The 20,106-nt window shown below is 39.6% G+C and overlaps 1 protein-coding gene across 4 annotated transcripts in view; it reads left to right on the top strand.

The window, feature by feature from the left end:
* Window positions 1-20,106, top strand: part of SLC39A8 (solute carrier family 39 member 8) — a 63,725-nt gene that overhangs the window by 22,029 nt on the left and 21,590 nt on the right. The window contains exon 1 of one of the 4 annotated variants that reach the window (XM_068681842.1): window positions 13,516-13,836. The exons of the other annotated variants lie outside the window; for them this stretch is intronic. Coding sequence (XP_068537943.1) covers window positions 13,684-13,836 — 153 coding nt within the window. The 5' untranslated portion in view covers window positions 13,516-13,683. Of the gene's footprint in view, window positions 1-13,515; window positions 13,837-20,106 lie in introns of those variants that run through there. 4 annotated transcript variants of the gene reach the window in all.

The raw sequence follows: 20,106 nt of genomic DNA, 5'->3' as shown, positions 1-20,106 counted from the left end.
ACAATTTGAGAAGTTTAAAATTGTTCTTTTAACAGCATGTTTCTGCTGTTTCTTATAGAACATTGAGCACAGTGAGATTGTATCACTAAAACCAAATATACAGTCAGGCATAAGGCTGGAGGATTAGTTACAGTTCTGGTTTATCAAGAACAACAATACTTTTACCAGAGCTGAGGGAACTGAAATACTCTAGCACTTGGATACACAGTAATTAATGGCTCCTTAATAAGTACTTGTTGAAAGGCTGACGTACTGGGTGTTCCCAGTAAATAACTGAAAGACATATTGCTGGTGTGGCAGAAACTTGGGTCTGAATTCCTAGCTGAATTCTTTCTTTACGTCCTCGGTTCCTTAGCAAATGTAGTTGTCCCGTGCCTCACTGGTGTTCATGTGCATAGTTAACTGTGCCTAACAGAGGATAAAATGGTAATGCAGAGGCCTTCTTTATCCTACCTGTCAGTATCCAAAGTGTTTTGGAAGTACAGATTTTTTTCTCTAACACACTGATGTGAATGTGTGTGCTGTATGTGAGCTTTTTAGAGCCTGGGTTGGGATTAACTTCTTAAAATCAGTTGTAAAAATAAATCAGTGCTCCCCTTCAGAAGCACTCATATCCTGGCTTCTAACTTTTATAGCATGGTTACTGGCTAATCACAGATAGCTTTCTGTGGATTAGAAACTGTGCCATGCCTAACCACAGCATCAATGAGATGCATTAGCTCTTGCCCCAGCAAGGGTGGAATAACTTTGTGTGTGTGTGTTTAAAAAAAACCAAACCTAACGTTTGGTGTCTATACTAGTAAAAATAAAATAAAATGTTAGCAATCTGTCTATATCTACCCTGATTTCTTTTACAGTTCTGCCCCATATACAGTTTTATGTCTCTGAAGTAACTTTAGTCTACCATCTGGAGTCTCGGGTTATTGTAGTCAATAAGTTCCATTTCTACTGTCATAAATCTTGCGTAGTTCCATGTTTGTGCAAGCTGCATGTACAGTTTTGGAATAAAAGCATCCACCTTGATCTTAGATCTCTTTGTATTTGACAAAGTCTTTCTGCTTTGAATCTGGAAATATTCAAGTAGCTGCCAACGATCTAATGTGGCTCTGACCTAAGAAGCATGCAGTGCTTTGGCTGGCAGCAATGTGCCAGTTCCTTCTGATGCCAATTTTCTACACTTAAGCTCTGCCCAAACAGGCAAAGCTCTGATTCAAAGTAGAATGACAGCACTGGGATTTTTAGGGTGACTTTTGAGAAACATGGTCTCTGTGGTTTGGTTGGCTACGTGTACAGGTCTCCTGGTAATATAACTCTCTTTTAGTGTAAGTTGAATGATCAGGGTTAGCATCAATTGGTGTGCTAAAAATAGATTTGTTAATAAATAGTAAAGTTGGCTGAGAAGGCAAGAAGTAACTTCTCAGAGTCTTTCTCCCTGACTATGGTAACCACACTCTGAGTGTTTCTGCATATATGTAATCAAGAAAATTAGTTAACAAGTTAAGGTACAACGGGATTTAAATGGGTAACTACCTTTTCTTTCTTAAGTTTATCCCAGACTCACTGAGGACTGCTCTCATGCTAGCGTTCTGAAAATGTGTGAACAGAGAGGGAGGGAGAAGGAAGAATAATTTGTCCTTCTGCTTTGTGTGCTGCTTGCACATGGGATTCTCAACATCTAAGTCCAATGAACTGGAAGAAAACTTAATTTCACAAGTGGATTGTCTTCAGCTTTGATAGCAGCTTCAAAGGAGTCCTACCTGGTGGTGTTGCACTGACAGCTGTAGGGTCACAGCTGTTAAACAATGGAAGCAAAACAGCACTTGCAATTCCAGAAGGAAGTGAAGGGTCAGATATTGGAGGGTGGAGGGGCTGGACATCATTTAGGGGGAAAACTATAGGTCTGTTGCCTTAAGCCAGACTTGGAGTTGCAAGTAATCCACACAGCATGATCTGGGTAGCTTGAATAGTGAGGTCTGTTGTAAGCTGGAAGATGATGATGGGATATCCTTCTAGGTTTTCTGGTAAATTTATGGTAAATATTGGGCTGTACTTAATTTTATTTTTTTTCTTATTGATGTTTTAGCTTCTGTAAAAGTGCCTGCAACTACTAGCCGCCAGCATAGTTTTTAGAGCAGCCCGTGGCAGTTTCAGGACTGTGAAAACATGAAAGGGGTTTAACACCTTTGCATCCTCCAGATCCTTCCATGCTTTGCATGAGCTGGCTTTCTGACTTGGAGCCAAGTCTTCATCTCTCTGCAACTGCCTGCTTGCTGGGAATGCTGCCAAACGCCAGCACCTGTCAGAGCAGAACAAACTGCATGGGCACAACCCATGCTGTTGATCAGCAGGGCACTGGGATTCAAGGATGGGGGCAGGCCAAGAGGACAGCTGTGAATCTCCTCCTCTTGACAGGAGCTGTGCCATGTAGTCCCTGATGACACCGTGGGTTTGTTGTAACTGGACTAAAAGGCAATGCCCTAACAAAGCAAACAAATGACTTATAGATTAAAGGAAAAGTGCAATAGAGTCATGAGCCATCACTGCATGAAATGTTGGATTTCATACCATTTGCTGGGGAAAAAGTGACAATGCTATTTAAGGTAACATCACATTGATTTTCTCAGGGCGATTCTAGTTTCCTGCTCAGAAACATTTGTTTATCAGATCTTTCAGTGACGTATGCCCCTGACTTTCCTCTCTGTCCCTTTTTCTTCTTGTTAGAAGACTGCCTATGACTGCAGTGTCCATATCTGTGCCTGTCTGCTATCCGTGCATCTCTTAGAAATGATGAAACTGATTTCAGCCCTTTACTGCAACTCTGGTGCTTTGTTTTCTAAACAGTTTTTTATTTCTTTATAAATTAAAGAGAGAGAGAGAGAAAGCATCTCTTCCTCATCTTGTCCTTTCCTTATAAGATGAGCTACAAATCCTGTCTCTTCTTAAGACAGGAAGAGTTTTTCTTTGGTTTTAGTGAGGCAAAGACTTACTCTGTGCAGTGTTATAAACAGCTAGGAAAGTAGTGTGAGAAGAATATTGATTACTATAAGCAAACACAGATTGTTAAAAGCTAAACACATTGATAGGATTTGGGGAACCTGGTAATAATGTAGCCATTCCCAGGCCTAGTCGTATACTAGCGTAGACTGTGAGGAGTTTATGTTCATCTCCAGCCACCTTGTTGCTGTATGTATTATTTTGTGATTTAAAATATCGATACCCTTCCCCATTTTTTTTTTAACAGAATAATTGGCATCCCTGTGAGAGCTGTGCGTTTTTACATTACTGATCTGTTTTCCTTAGTATAAAAAAGTCAATTAGGTCTTGTGAGTGTTACATTTCATGTATCTTTAGAATTTGGTATTTCATAGGTCTAGAAATCCTCTTCAACCAAGGCAGCCACACGAGCCACTGTAATGCCATCCATTTATGTTAAAAACTACTAAAGCCATTAAATAGCTTTTTTAAAAGTATGATCCAGGTTCAGATACTGCTCTAAAAAATTTGCCAGAATCCAGAAAAGCAGTGTTGGAGTCCATGGCTTTGCAGTGCAGATCAGGACTAACAAAGTTTTCTTGCAAAGTTCCCTTCTCCTGACTTCTTTTGATGTCCATTTGGCTGTTTTGCTTCCATTGTTTAACTTTGTTGGTCTGACAACCAGCAAAGCTGATCTGCTTCTGAATGATGCTTTTCTCTAAAGAAGGAATAATGAGGAATCTTTCCTGGCAGCAGTTTGAAAGGGATTCATACAAATGTAGTTAGTGATATCAAGTTAAAATATAAAATCTGAAGTTTCAAGTCAGGAATGCAAAATGGTTTTAAAACTAGAGCAATTGCTCATGTATAAGAATTAACATAAATGTTCATGGTAGTTTCCTGGTGGAAATCTATTTTGGATAAATCATTTGGAATCATTTCAGTTGCTTAACAATCTGTTTTGAGTATTGGCAGTTGTTTTCATATGCATGGAAATAACTTCACATTTAATGTTAAGTTATTGTATTACTTGAATCTGGTGGCAGGAGATGAAGATTCTTCTCTTTATTTTAACATTAATGCCAAATCCTCTGTGCTTCTGATTTGTGCAAGGGAACCATTTCCTTGCCAGATATTTCATAATCAAGAGTCAATCAAGTCGTATCACTTCCTTAAAAAGGCTAAAAGGGAAATTGTGTGAATGTGCAATTGAATATAAGAACCTTTGCCTGGCAACATTAGAAACCATTGCACTTGAATAGTGTTAGGGCAGGCATTAGTCACTGCATTCTTCTGTCATAAGGCTAACACCTCTTTCCTATGCTCGTAAGTGCTGTCAAAGTGTCTCAGATGTCTAATTTCTTTTTCTTAGTATAAACAACAGAGTGACTTCCAGCTTTCAGTCCACTCACCAGAGAGCTCCATAACAAAGTATGGACAAGGAGCTGGAGACAAGGGACCCTGGAATGGCTGTCCTTGAGTGACCTCCTTACTGTCCTCTCCTTTGGCTTTCATCAAAGGGGGGTGGCATAAGGCACTAAGAACAACTTATTTGTCTAGTTGCATCTTCCTCCGCCCCTTGTACTCTCAGGACAAGGAGGTTTTGTTTGAATTTCAAACACTCTCATGTTACTACTGACTCAAGGACAGAGAGGGGAAGTTTTATGTTATAAGCAGCAAGGCAAATAATATGCCTGAGAAGATGAAAGTATTGAGATGCAAGTGTTTAGGTTCATAGTCACAATATTTATGTAGCTGACATTGTGACAGAATCTCTTCTCTATAAACAAAGGTATGTATACTGATCACTAAATGATCTGCATTTTGTTTGGTTTTGATCACATAGGTATAAGTGAATCCGTTTTGAACTTGTGTTGTACATTTATTAACTGGTCTTGAATTATAGCATTTTTTCCATCACAACAAAAACTTTTAAACATCTCAGTGAAGAAAAACTATGATGCTAAATGCAAAAAAATATATCTCCTATAGTTTGAGGCATTGCACATTTGGCATTGCATGGCAGTGTAAGGGTTTAGGCCTTGGAAATTCTTAATGTCATCAAATTCGTAATTTTACAATGCAAAACTTGTGTTTTCTTGGGTCTTGAATGATATATTGTGAGGTACTTAAACAATATTGATCAAAGTCTCTGAAAGTTTACAACATGTAAGTGCCAAAAGATATATAAGGAAATTAATCTGTTTGTAATAATGCTCTCTGTACATTTTAACACCATGTACTACTTTATTCTACTGAGCTTACCAGCCCGGAGCTGACATCTATAATGGGCGCTGTAGGAATAATTTGGCTGGTCTTGCTCTCTTAAACACTTCTGTTTGGAAGCTTCTGATGTTATTGGTCTGTGTAAGATCATCTTAGATTTCTAAAATACTATCTGAGAGGTTGAGACTCTGTATTGTTATGTTTCTTACTGCAGTAAGTATGTTAGAAATGATAAAAGCATGAAAAAGTTAAAATGTAGGACCACATTTGAGATCCATTATTTAATTTTTGATTCCTCTTGCATTGTAGTTAAAGATTCCTTCCTCTTCCCTGTGTCCTCCCACCCCTAAATAGAAATAGTGATCTCATGCTTTCCAAGTCCTTCCCTTCCTATTCCTTCCATGCTGTGAAATCCAAAGATCATGTTCTAATGCTCTGCTTCAGCTGGTCTGTGGAAGAAAACTTGTTTGGCCTCTTGGCAGTTGCTGCTTGACCTGTTAGCAGCTATTTCAGATACCTGTCAGCTTTGCCACATATCAAATCCTTTGCCTGTCATTTATCTCACAGGTAGCAGTGATGAATGCTTCCCTACAAAAGAGATCAGCTATAAGTCTGGAACTGTTACAGAGGTGCATCTCTTGCCAGACTTAAGTGATGTGTTGCTAGAAATAGGAGGTTCTAATGCTTCTTCGACATTATTGTTGATTCTATTGTCAACCAATATTTAACCTTGCTTCCTCATCCACAAGCAACAGAATTACAGCATGTCCTTAAATAGCAGGGATTTCTGTGTCCTGAGGTGATTTTTTTAAATTATATTTCAAAAACAATCTTGGTAAGGTGCTTAATGTATTTCTCAAATTTGGGGCTTACTCTTTCTGTTTCTCTCATTTAGGAATTTAATCCTATACACTGCTTTGCCCTTGTTGAATAGTGTTTGTACAAAGCACTCCCATAGAGTTGGAGAGAGGGAGGTGTGAAGTAGGAGCGAGAAGTGGGTTCCATTCATTTGTTTGTATTTAAATAATTGAACTTAATTATTTCTAAGTTGCCCTTTCCCAATCTGTAAGTATGAGTTTTGCCTTTACCCCCATAAAGGTTTTGGGAAGATCAGCTCATTAAACTTAGTGTTCTCGAGATTCTCAGATGAAGGTCACATTTGAGGTGTCTGCTGCTGTTAAACTATTACTTCATCTGCCATTTTGTGAGGTCTGAAACTGTGTTTACTTACAGGGATTAGATGGTGAATCTCTCCTTCCCAAAGCAACAGCCAGCAGCTATGTTAGGAATTTCAATGACTCTGGTGTCAAGCAGTAAACTGATAATTGTTTACTTATGAAGCTTTCTCACTGGTTGTGCTGTGCTCTTCTGTCTTGTGGTGGTCTACACCCACCCCACAAAGTGAACCATTGCTAGGGTGGTTGTGTATGGCTATTTTTTAAATTAGGTTCTCTTATACCTACAGGTATTTGATGAAGTTCTTCCTGTATGTGTGCTAAAAAAAATTCTTTACACCCTTTTGAATCTTGTCATCAGTTCACATTGGTAGTTTGACAGCTATGCAGGTGGATATAGAGAGGCCATTTCCTCATCTGTTGCAATTTACTGTCTGCTTCTAATGTCTGGATCTGGGAAACATGCTGTATGCACACATCTGCCTCACAAGCTCACAAACACAGGAAACAGGCTGACCTCTTATGTTTTTCCTCTCTGCTGGATTTGCTGGAGAGGGTGCCTTTTGTAGGCCCAGCGAATAGCGTGGGACTCTCTTAATTCTCCACTTATAAATTGTGATTCTAATTCATCCTCTGTTCTGCTTTGCCAGGGAGACTCTTTTCTGATTTCTACCAGAATAGCATAAATAGACACAATGGACTTACTGTATTTGGTCTTCAAAGACCTTTGAAAGTATTAATTAACTGTAAATCCTCTACATGGTTTTAGGGTTAGAATAAGGAACCGACATGTGAATTGAGTTGTAAAACTATCAATTATTGAATGCTTCTTCAGCCATCTTCCCTAGAGCTGCAAATCCCTGAGACTTTTATTTTACTTTCCCCACTTTTTTAAAAAGTTTATTTTTTAAATGGGTAACTTGCTCAGGAAATGTTGTCTACCAGATGTTTGTATTGTGTTATCCTTTAGCCATGTTAACACTCTCTGTTCCACAGCAGGTAGTGAATATACTTTGAAGACTGTGGTGGTGTTTTTGTTTGTTTGTGGTGCCTTAGTTTTTTTTAAGGTTTGAGTTTCTCATTTCCATGTTTGAGTTGTGATAAACAAAACCAACAGTTCCATGGAGACCCACATGCTGCAACAGCCATCTCTAGCACTAAAAACTCTTTAAAAACAAGTGTGCCATGACAAAGTTACAAGTGACATTAGAAATTCTAACCTAAACAGTAAGCATTGGTGGGGAATAGAACAAGCTGGTACATACGTAAAATCTATTTATTGATTTACGCATGTGGCTGAAACAGGTATTTGTTCTGTGCTTCTGCTCAAATTGCTAAAGGAAAACCTAGTGTGAGCACTATCCTTTGGCAGGGCTTACTCCTCTGCAGTGATTTCTCGCACGCAGGCTCAGTTAAATCCCTGAAGTCAGATGCATTCATGCCCTAAGAGAAAGCATACAGAACATGAAAAGCAGTAACAGCTCTATGAGTTTCACTGAGATATGTATATCTGCCCTTAAGGGGCAGATTTGAAATAATGGCAGTATACAAGTTACTAATAGCTTTCAGGTTCCTGAGATAACTTTAAAAAAAAAAAAAAATATGCAAATTCTACTTACAGTAATACAGAGTGTAATTATCTTTTATTTACTAGATACTGCAGACACCAGGTTTCAAGAGTTGTGCATAGCCTATGAGTGTCCTTGTAGCTCTGGTTGCATATGTTAAAGACTTTACCTATAAATTATCTAGTTGTGGAATATTCTAAATACCTTGTGTTTATGTACACTTGTATTTAGTGAAATGAGCATGGAAATGCCAGTAATTCATACACATAATGCTTCAGATTTGAATAACCTAAAGATGAAACAGAAACTGCCTGGGGTTGATCCAGTGTGTTCCTTCTGTGGTATTAGAGGCTTCACCTTGGCATATGTGAGATCCAAACTTAGGTCCGAAACGTATACCTATTGTTAGATCTAAGGGTTCATACCCTTTCCTGTTTTACTTTATAACATCTTGGCTAATGTACCTGAATATTTTGATGATCAATATGAGTATTCAATGCTGTTTTGTTCTTACCTAGCCTCAAAGGCGTTCTGTGGCTTTGAATTCTACACAGCAATTATGAGTTGTTTGTTAATACTTTTCAACTACACTTGTTTTCATGCCAGGCAGGATTCAGGCTCCAAGTATTAATCCAGGCTAGAAATACTTGTTACAAGTTCCTGAAAACACAAGGAGTTCAAAAGTTGTCATGAACAACGTGCAGCTCTGGTGCTTTCTTGTGATAATGTTGTGGGTCTTGCAACAACATGATATAAAATATCTTTCAAATGATGATAATGCACTTTCTAACTTGCATATGTCTACAGTTAGATGCTGAAGTATATTCAGGATGCAGTTATAACTTGGATGCTTTTGGCTCTCCAGCAATATACCCCAAGTAGGTGGACTAAAATTTGACTGAGAACCATATCTCAAATTTTAAAACATAAGTCATTTGGGGGGTTATAATATGAATAGATTAAAGCACCATGCTTTTAAGTATATTGTGAATTTAAATTTGGCATTGTGACAGTACGTACTTAAGAATTCATCCAGGCTTGAGTGTTGTCATCTGTTAATCAAAACTTTAAAAATCTCAGTGTTAGGCAAGTGTGTGGAAGAGAACTAAGTGCCTGGAGGCAGAAAAGGCCTGATTTCTATATGATAAAGTACTGCATCCCAAACCAAGAAAGTGTTAGCTGCAACTATAATTTTCCTCTGAATTAACATCTCCTCTACCCTCCAGCACCTTCTTTTCTCTCCCCCATATTGCTAGTTTAAAAATAAGGCTGGATTCAACACACATTTGCCAGTCTCAAGTGCCTGTACAGCACCTATTCTGGAGACAACCTAAGCATACTGACACAGTTTGCAAACTCAACAGAGCTGTTTTCATCTTTTCAGAAAGAACTTGCATATTCAAGCATGTTTAGCAGCTGTACTTACAAGAAATGAAGGAAGGGACAAGTGTGTTGAAGGTCACTGATCTAGAAAAGTTTCCAGAACAAATGGTTTTCCTCCCACGTCCTGTAATGGAAACTGGTAACACTGTTATGGTCCCTCTTCAGAAACTCTACTAACTTTTTCCACCTTACTGAATTGGAAGGGGGGAAAAAAATCTAAACGATTCTTGCAGCTGCTTTCGCATTTCTCTCTCACAGGGTTAATTTTGATCCCTGCAGGATCCAGCCTGTAAAATACAGCGCCAGCATGTTGTGTCTCAGACATCCTGCTGACACTACTCTGCTTATCTAATCGTACTAATATTGACATATGACTGCTTCTCCTTTATTCTGTGGTAACCCTTGTTCTTTAGATACATACATACAATTCAGTGCAGATATGTTAATGTAATCTGGACTTGTAGCTTTTAGTCATGTACTGCCTCTCCCCGGGGTCCTTCAGTGAATTTAAAGGTCTTGAGCAGGTGAGAGATCCTACTAGACATGTTCCTACAAAACACAAACACATGAAAACATTCCCACAAAATATAAGTGATTTTAACACTTCTAAAGTTTTTTGATTTTTTTAACCTAATTTTAGAGTAATAGAATAATTTAAAAGTATTTTTAAAAGACTTGGGGGAATGAGCTGAAATATTAGTCTGAGTTTGTAAATGTACAAATTCTTTTTTATAATGATGGTTCAGAATAAGTTGAAAAAAAAAATCCAAACTTCTGAACTTCTTTTCTTACAAGATAATGTTTTAACTGAAAAGAATGTGTAGTGCCTTTTTTTTTTTTAAAAAAAAAAAAAAAACAACAAATGCTGTATAAGACCTGTATTTTTTCAGAAGATGGCTCTTCTGGCACAGATCATCTGGGCAACGTAATGCCATGTCACAGTGAACAGTGCTCTCTTTTAAGAATGTTTATTACTTCCTATATTTTTGCGCACACATCTTGGGTGCTCTGAGTCATGATGCGCAGCTGCTATAGGCTGGCTCAGCTCTCCAGGCACTGTCTCATTGTCTGAAGCTGTAGCCCAACAGCTACTGGATTTGTCAGTTAGAGGTCTGTGCCTGCCAACTGAAAACGAGAGGTGGCACTTGGCCAAAACATTAGGCTCAAAAAACCTTTGAACTTTGACACTAGAAATATCTATTATTCTATTCTTATATCTCCATATTATCAAATAGTCATGACCCTATGCAAACAAGGTGGGAACAGATAATATTTCTCAAATGTCAGTGGAATTTTATTAGGCTCAGTTTTCCAATGCACAGCTATGAAGTGAAGATTGTTTCGTCTGTTTATCTACTAAAAAGAACTCACTCATTCTGATTGTGGCTAAAGATCCTTAACTATCTCTCTATATTGGTATTTGAAAATAAAAGCGGTAAAGCTTTTCATCTTATGTGGTTTATTACAGAGATGTTGTTTCTGAAGATGCTTGCTTAAGCAATATTTAATCTCAGGGAGGATGTATCCTACCTGTCTCTCATCAGAAGCAGGGTATTCTATAGTTTTGCAGAGAGGGAGAGCTAATAAGCTGGCTCTAGTGGAAGGCTGTAGAACAGGTAATGACTCTTCCTGGGTGAAATATATTGCATAAAGTTAACCTTTTATCTGAGCTAAGCTTCTCAGGGTGGTAAACAATACAGAAATGTTACTGATAGTGCAGCCTCACCAAAGAAGCAAGTTATGATTGATTTACCCTAGCAATGCCGTTATACCTCTCACAGTTTGAGGTCCACATCATGCCTTGGACACTTGTAATTCGCTATTAAACCATTAAAGTACAGAATCAAAATCTGCGTATCTTGAGACCCGAGTTTTCCTTTTGAATTCATTTTCAGTACTTGCAAGAGCCCAGAAATCAGGAGAAAGTCTCCAATATTGCCAGCTCAGGAATCTATCTGAGCATCTGCCTTAGTGTGCTATTAATCTGTGATGCACTGGAAGTTAAGATGTAGTTGCTGTGAGTATTGTAGCCTGCCTAGCCAAGTTAAAAAATGAACAAAGAGAGCTGCTGAGGGTTCATTTACACAGTAAAGAGAAATACTTTGGGGAGAGAGAGGAGGAGATTGTTTTTGAGGTGTCAGTCTAATATTTTTACATACCTACCTAGATACTTTCCCCTAGAAATACCTATTTGCTATACGTCATTTGATTTAAGTGTGTGTAATTACAGGTTATCATTTTTAATCCTATTAAAGTAGTTAATCCAACAAAGGGTTGAGAGAAAAAGCATGCAAATAGTAAGAATGCAAGGGATGGGTGTGCCAGTCTTACTTTGCCAAACTACAGGGTTACGATACGATTATCTGTTTGAAAATAACAATTTCAATTGGTTTGAATGAAGGTAGACACAGAGGGTGCCTCTGACTTTGAGATAAGTAAATAACAAAATCACAAATCATTCTGGCTGTGGTGTAAGTAGCTACAGTTTCACTGACTTCCTTAAGGGGAATCCAATTCAGGGAGGATATGGCCCTTCAGGAGATCAGAGAAGCTGATTTACGGCATCTTGCCCCCACTGCCAGTCACCACCTGGTGCGCTGGCACCTGACAGAGGTTTAAATATGACAGTAATGTTACACAGATGGGAATAAAGCAGGAAACGAAACAATAGCGAATCAGGACCGTGAAGTACTATTGGGAAATATTTGGTTTACAGTGTACAAACAGGTTGTTCTTTCAGTTTGAGAAAGAATTCTGCTCTGTAAGTGTTGGCTAGGCTTTATCAGACTTGAGATGAGCCAAGACCACACCTGATGGATCTGTACGTACGTCATAAGGGTATACATAACATCTAAAGCATCCTTCAAGTGCTATATATACTGTTGGAAAGGTACATGACCTCCAGTCTTGTTTGGTGCTCGTCTGGCTCTTGTGGTCATTTTCAGCAAGAAACAGTTTAGAAACTTCTTTTAAAGTAGAGCAGTATGAATGCATCACTCCTTGAGGAAAAGGTTTGGCTGTCTCTCAAAAATAGAGTAGGATTTTCATTCTGTAGAGGATTGGCAAAAGAGAGTAATTCTTAATGGAATTATTCAGGAATTCCTTGAACTTTTCAGCATTATGCAAATATGGGCCTAAGAACTAATGCAAATATGAGTTAGCTTAATTACACTAATTTAAATTATCCTTTATATTTCTGTTACTGATTAAAAAGGAAGTCCTTAAAAAATAAAATGGTTTTGAAATTAATTCTTTGGCCCTGCACTATAGAGCACTTACAAATCTTCTTGATGCACCAGCAGCCTGTTTTGATTTAGCTCTTTTTAGCCAGTTGGTGTTGTTTTCGATTTATCCGCTGATGGTAAGGAACTCTTCAAATACACTGACTTTTTCAAATTTCAGAATACCTTCAAGTAATCGACTGCGAGCAGAGCTGTGTTTAGAAATAGGCATATTCAGTACGGGAGGCCCCAGTTCCGCTACTGGAAGAAGTATGTTGTGATTCTGTCAATAGCAGCAGAAAACTTGTATTGTTTTTTTCTGGAAGACACCAAAAATGCCCCTGTAAATAGAGATGGAGGGAGGGTGGGAGTGTCTTCAGGCACCGCTGTTGAACTAGGGTGATGGGGTCGGTCACTGAGAACAACTGGCAGCTAGGTTGGGCCTCCACCAACCGAGTACCTGGGAAGCATGAAAGTGCCTCAGCCCTTCAGGCTCTAAGGCAGAGTTTAGTTCCCTCAGTAGCAGAATTTATGGGGTTGCAGCACTCTGGGTTTTTCCAAAGTTTATCCAAAGAAGCGTCGCTGCTTGTGAAGTGACAGTGCCTCCAGTGTGGTGCTGGTACCCACACCCCATGGCACGCGGCGTAAATTCTGCTTTCAGAAGATGTGGGACTGAGGAGCACTTCGGCTTATTCTCTTCAGTGTAGTTCCACAGAGGTCTAAATAAGAATGTTTAAATCACGTTGTGTTAAAATATATAGCGGGTATCGATTTGGAGACAGGATAAGAAATGTTGTAGGGGGCAGCTGGGGAGTAACTTGCAGCGCTGCCTCCTGAGGGGGAAGTGCCGCTCCTGAGGCGAGCGAGCTGCTGCCTGGGGTCAGTCACACACCTCCCCGCTTGCTTATTAAAAAAAAAGCCGGACGAAATCCCCCCCACGTTTGGATCAAACTGTACGGGGCCGGGACCTTTCGGGGGCGGCGTGCGGTGCCCGGCAGGTGCTCGACGGGGCCGGGCCGGAGCCCGGTGCCGCCTTCGCGCAGCCGCCCCCCGGGGAGGGGCCGCCCGCCTCCCCCGCCCCGCCGAGCCCCGGCCGGAGGGGCCGCGCTCCCGGCCGCAGTCGTCCGCTGCCCGGAGATGCTCCCAAACGCGGCCGCCGCTTTCTCCGCCGACGTGATCCTCGCCTTCGGCACCAACGGGAGCCTGTCGGCAGCCCAGCTCTCCGCCCTGCTCGACCGCCAGACCGCCCCGCCGCCGTCCCAGCTCCTGCCCCAGCCGCAGCACAACCAGGTAGCGCCGAGGGCCGGCTCGCGGGGAACGAGGAGACGGGGGCAAGGTCCGCGCTGCCCCCGGGCGAAGGTAGCGGCAGCGGGTTGACCTGCTCGCCCTGCCGGAGCTTCCCCCCGAGGGGTGCCCGGGCACATCTTCGGGGCAAGCGACGCCTGGGAGCGGAGGCTTGGCCGCTGCGGGCGTGGAGGGGCTTCCACAGTTCACGTCTCTCCAGTAAACCGAGCACTGAGTGTCCCTTCGTCAATTCATTCAGTAAAAGCTGTTTGAAGTGTTTATCTCGCTGCCTGCATCTGACCAGAATACCGCTCATTTTTTTCACGAAACTGTTTTGCTCTGTCTAGTGTCTCCAAAGAATACTCAGACCTCATTGCTACTTTTAAATACTGTATCATTTTGTATCTCCGGAGTGTCATAGAGTGCCTTCCTTTCCCTGAATGGGAGTCCTAGGGCTGGCAGAAATTTCCTTATGCTAAGTCCTGTCAGCCGTGATAATTGAAAGGAAAACAGGGATGATTGCTCTGGTTTGGTTCAGCTCCTCGAGAAACAGAGGAGGCATGCTTCTAGGGACCACGAGGCGCTTTGCACTTATTTATTTATTTATTTTAACGTTTGGATTTATTTATTTTAACGTTTGGAGCAGTAGCTCTTCATCAGTAATGTAGACAAACCTTGGATAAACTCTGTTTGTTTCAGAAACAGCGTGATTCTGATGTCTGTACCCTGACCAGGGGCTTAATTTGAAGTTAATGCCACCAAAATCAATGCAGTATTCAGTATAAGCGTGGCAATATTTCCCAGAGTCGCAGCTTCTCTTTCAAATTTCACAAACTGAACACTGTTCCAACACAGTGTATTTAAAAAAAAATATATATACAAACATTTCCTGCCACACACACTAAATACAAGTTTGCAGTGTTGAATATGGTTATGAAAAGAATCTTTCTTCAAAGGGGCTTAGAAATGAGCAGATTCCTCAGTTCTTCAGCTTTTCCCTCTGCAAAAGCACGTAGCCCTCGTACACAGGCTGCAGAGGAAAAGAAAAATGCTCATTTTAATTACTGCCAATGCGTATTCCTCATAAATCACTTGAAATTTAACTGAAACATTTTATTTTTTTTTTAACAGGCCTGTTTTAGTTGTGTCCTTTTTGAAAAATATTTAGGGTACCATACTGAAACATGTATCTTTTGTTGAGTTACTTGTATGTCTTAAAATTGACTTTACAGCTGCTCTATCATCGAGTACCATTTCAGCAAGTGCTCTTAACCTGCAGGCTCTCAATCCCTTGTAGATGTTAAGTATATCAATGACTTTGGGCAGGTGCTGCACGCTAATGCGTACTCACACTAAGTAACTCGGGTGGCTGTTTTCAAACACGGACTCATGCTTTGTGCTGACGAGCTCATAATTTAGCGGATCCACTGGTTATGGAAAAAAAAGATGTAAAGTGGCTTAATCTAACTTTGTTGTAAGGCATCGGAGGCCTGAACTGTACTAAATCTCAATGGAGAAAAATAAATACCTCGTGTGTTTTTCAGGTAGGATGGATCATCCATTGAGGCTGCACAGATATATGACTGTAGGAAGAAACAAGGTTTATCTCAGACTTTCAGTTCCTAACTTCAGTGTCCAGAGCTAGTGGGATGACTCCAGGCCCTTTCTTCCAGTGAAGATAACGCGTCCCTGCTCTATCAAGAGTCCCTCATCCAAGCCTGAAGTCGTTTTTAGTGCAGAGCTGATCTTTAAGGGACAGGTGATAGCGTCCTTCAAAAACCAGCAGGAAGGAACAGTCTCAGTTAGTGTTGTCCCAGCACTGGTCTTTAGTGTAAGTGTTTCACTCAGATAAAAATTTCAGTAACCTTACTTATCTCCAAAGGTCCACCAGAAGCTGATCCATTTTCTTAAAAATTGAAAGTTTGGATGCGTGAGTGAGAAGAAGAGGGATGTCTGATTTCTGTTTTCCTTTGATACCGAGGTTGACTTGAAAAGATAAGGCAGAAGAAAAAATGCTTTAATTTGTTGATGATGGTGTTTGACCATATACTTGTGTAAAATTTTACAGGCATTTATGGTAACTTAAATTGTATGATGTCCATGAAGACACATATGTGTGTCTTACAGGACAAAAAATAGCCAACAATATTTTTGAATTTTAGAATTTTTGACCGAGCTGTCTGCATTTCCTTATGTTTTAGTTGTTTTTTTTTTTTTTTTTTTTTTTTTTTTTTTTCCCTTTCTCTGTTATCACCTTTCCTTACTGTATAAGCTTAGACTTCCTTTCAGAGAAATAATAGTAACTGAGGAAACTCAAGTAATGGTCACTGCAGTTTTTTCACACTTTACTGTGGAATTCCAACACATTTTAGTCCTACAGATAGGTATAGAAATACTAACAATTTCTGTGTAATAGATGATGGCATGTTTACTCACTGTTCTACATTATTAGCAAGATGTAAAAACAAAACTATATTTGATCTTCTGTCATCAGGTTCATTGTGGTATGATATCAATACATGCATATGCTGGAGGTTTTAACTACGTGCCCAGAAGTTTTAGTCAAAAAATACAGGGAAAGTAAGTGGGCGTTGGAAAGAACGCCTGTTAATGTTGCCTTTATTTTATGCTTTGGGGTAGTCAGAAGGTGCTAAAATCGTACTCCAATTTCCTTCTTTGACTTTTCTAAAACTATATTTATGCTGAGCCTTTATGTTATGCCTGAACACTCTCTTAATGTAACGTATTTTGTTTTTTATATCAAACATTTGGACAAAACAAAGTGAAAATCTTAGTGGTCAGCTATCACGCGTTTTCACGTCACGGTGAGACAAAACAGTAACTTTGGTGGTTTGGATGAGCTAGAACTAGGTTAGTATCTGCTTTGATTTTTATTTTGTTTGTTTGTTTTGGTAGCATTGCACTCATTCACTAGTGCTTTTTAGAAGAAGGATGAATGGCCTGACAGTGTGTGGCTTATGGTCTTGATCCAGCACCATGAGCTGACATTGCTAGGTCAGTGAGAAGGTAAATAGGCTTTTCTGTTCTACCCCCAAAGTGTCTTATTGCTACAAGATCTTCAGTGACTTTCAGCATTTACGGACGTTTTTCAGCTCCCCACATCAGGCTGCCTTAAACATTTTGGGAGGTGTGTGTGTGACATCCCTAAAGTGCACAAAGGCACTCGAGCAGCTACACGTGGTTGGACTCTTTCTCATAAAGTGCTGGTTATTGAATGCATGGTTGTCTCCTAGCACCCAGTTCACACCTGGATAAGTGATAAAAAAAAAAAAAAGTATCACAGCATTAAATGCTTTGATTTGTTAAAAGTAAGTTGGGGAAGACATTGATTTGTCTTCATTTTGCCTCATCCAGGCTCAGGCTAAGTCAAAAATATAATAATAGAAAAAAAAAAGGTAGATATTCATTCCTTCTTTGCTGTTGTTACTGTGTGACCCACTGCTCAGCTCTGGTGTAGGCTAGGCTAGGATTTAATCCAGCAACATCTAGAAACCACAGTGACAGGTTGCTGTGGGCATCTCAGTGCTTCACATGTGCAATGCTACAGATAAAACAGGTAGAGCAAAGATAAGAATGTGGTACAAGGTCAAGGGAATGAAATGAAATGTTGATCCCATAGCATTTGTTATTAATTTTCTTGTTAGAGGTCTCCTTGCACTATTTTTGTCTGAGCAAGTTATCCCACCCTCTCCTGGAAAGAATGTGGTGAGCTTTGCATATGCTTTTCATTTATGTAGGTATGTGATACTGGTGTGAAGAGAATCGAGATAGTTGAGCATCACTTTATGTCATTTACAATCTTAAAAGAAAATCCCATATTGGCCAACCATTTTTGGCAGCAGTTTACCATAGTTGAGTAACCGATTTTATGTTTTGTTTTTTTTTGGTCTGAATACATTGCAATGCTGCAAATTGTAGTGATTGAAGTCCTCTTTAATTGTGATAAAAGCATTTATTTATTATTATAATTATTTTTTAACAGTTCAGAGGCATGATCAGTTATATCTTCTTTGAAGATGTGAGTTAAACACTGGGTAACAGTCAGGTTGTGGCCAGGGCCAGTCCCTTCACCATAAGCAGTGTGACAAGGCTTACTAAATAGCAAGGAATGGATGGGATGGTAGACTTAATGAGCCAGGACGTCATTCTCAGTCCCCTGTTCCATGAGGCTAGATTATCTTTTGGCTGAGGTTATCTGTCAGTCTTACAAAATAAATAGCTTGTGTTTTTACAGCAGTGTGCTTGTCTTATCCTGCAAAGATAAGTACAGAGTTTTGCAGTTTGCAAACATGAGTTGTTCCAATCCAAGGCTTCTAATAGATTGAATCTTTTAATTAATCCCTTAATTGTGCCAGGGAACTCACACAAGCTTGCTTTTCAGCACAAGGATGCATGTAGGAGTTGCTGAGAGGATGAGGTGACTTATAACAATGAATCATTTTCAGGAATTGCTATCCTCTGGGTTTGTCCCCGATCTAAATAATAATAGTAATTAAACAAAATGCTATTCCTTGTCCTCATATAAAAGCTCTCTTGTCCGATGGTATTTCTTACATATTTGTTTGTATATAGCCAACGTTGTAAGTCTTGAGTTTTCTAATTCATGCTGTGCCTGAATAATATTTTCACTCCATAATCTGTTCTTTTTTTCAACCTACAACGTGGTTTGTATTTTTGTAAACTAATATTAATTTGTTAGTATTTTACATTACTTGTCATCCATTCTATATTTCTAGGAAAGAGATGTTAAAGATCAATTCTCTTAGAGATAGCCATGTTATGAATCTCAGTGCATACTGGCTTGTTTTTCTATCAGCTTTTCACTGCAGACCGTTAGAAATGGCTGTGAGCCAGTAATACAAAAAGCACGGTATAGGAACTATTCCTATAGACCACAACTATCCTCTCTTTTTGTTTCATACTGGAAATATTAGCCACACATTTTACATTATTTCATAATGCAGAGTTAACAGTAAAATGAGAGACAGAACCAGTTCAGAAAACCAGAAGTACATGTCTTGGGCTGTTAAAAAAACTCTCCTCAGTGATGATTTCTCTGTGCACTACTTCCATTGAGATCAAATGGGTCAACATGCTTTAAAACAAAAACAGAAATTGTTGTTATCAAACTATGTTTATTTTAAATATATTTTTTAAAGATACATTGAGGCTTTGACATTAGTGTTGACACTGAGAGGTGATTCTATATCCACACTGCTTGTAAACCTCAGTTCAGGAAAACTTTTCAGTATATATTTCGGTCTTCAAGGTCTCATGGTCTCAACAAAATTTAGACATTTGTTTAAGTTCAGGTGTGTGTGTGAGCGCTCTCCTAGACTGGGTCATTCAAGAAGAAGGGCAGGAACATTCTGGACTTAATTTGGTTGAAGCCACTCGTATTGGCCTGAATGCTCTTGTCCTCCAGGCTAAATGAGAAATAGTCAAGTTAAAACGGTACGTGCATGCCTTTCACCTTGTGGACAGTAACATTTATTAGTGGAAACAGAGGCAGCTCTGAAATAAATGACTTGCAGTTGCTTCAGCTTATCTCTAGAAGGAATATGCTTTATAAATAATAATCCTGAATTATTGGAGGAGTGCTATGGAATTTGAAGGTAAAACTGAAAAGAACAGGGAGTGACCATTTGTTTGCAATTTGTTAAGGCTTCCAGTGCTCTACTCCTGCATTCACACTGAGATTTGCTATGGTGAATGTTGGCTGCTAAAAGCTTTACTTCTTTTCTTGAGACTCGTCCCCGGTTTGTGTTGTACATCAGCAAGCCAAACCATTTTTGTGTGCAGCCAAGAAAGAACACTATTTGCTTATTGATCGTTATAGGAAAACATGAATGTGAATAAATGGAAAGCGTTAGATGAAAGACCTCTGTGGTATGGAACATTTCATATAAAAGTACTCAATTTTTCTGTGGAGATATAGTTTAAGATATTTTATAGTTCAAGTATTTTGGCTTTTTGGTTGAAAATAACCAAGAGAGCAACCAGCCCTGTTCCCAGCCTGGTTCAGCACTGCTGTGTGCATTCGTCCTTGACCCATTAGGTACTGACCCTGAGCTGAAGGCAAAGTGAAGATCCAGAGTAAGAGTGTCTCATAGGAATTCGGGATGGTCTTACAAAATAATCCTTGTTGCTAATAATTATTGCTGTAAAATGAATGAAAACATGTTGACTGCTGCCATTTGGACAATTTATGAACAGCTGGTTTGAGGAAATATGAAGCATTGCTGTGAAGTAGAA

The sequence above is a fragment of the Anas acuta genome, chromosome 4, assembly GCF_963932015.1.
Source record: "Anas acuta chromosome 4, bAnaAcu1.1, whole genome shotgun sequence".
In the NCBI taxonomy this organism is placed as follows: Eukaryota; Metazoa; Chordata; class Aves; order Anseriformes; family Anatidae; genus Anas; species Anas acuta.
The sequence above is the reverse complement of the archived record's forward strand: the minus strand, read 5'-3'. Positions and strand labels throughout refer to the sequence as shown.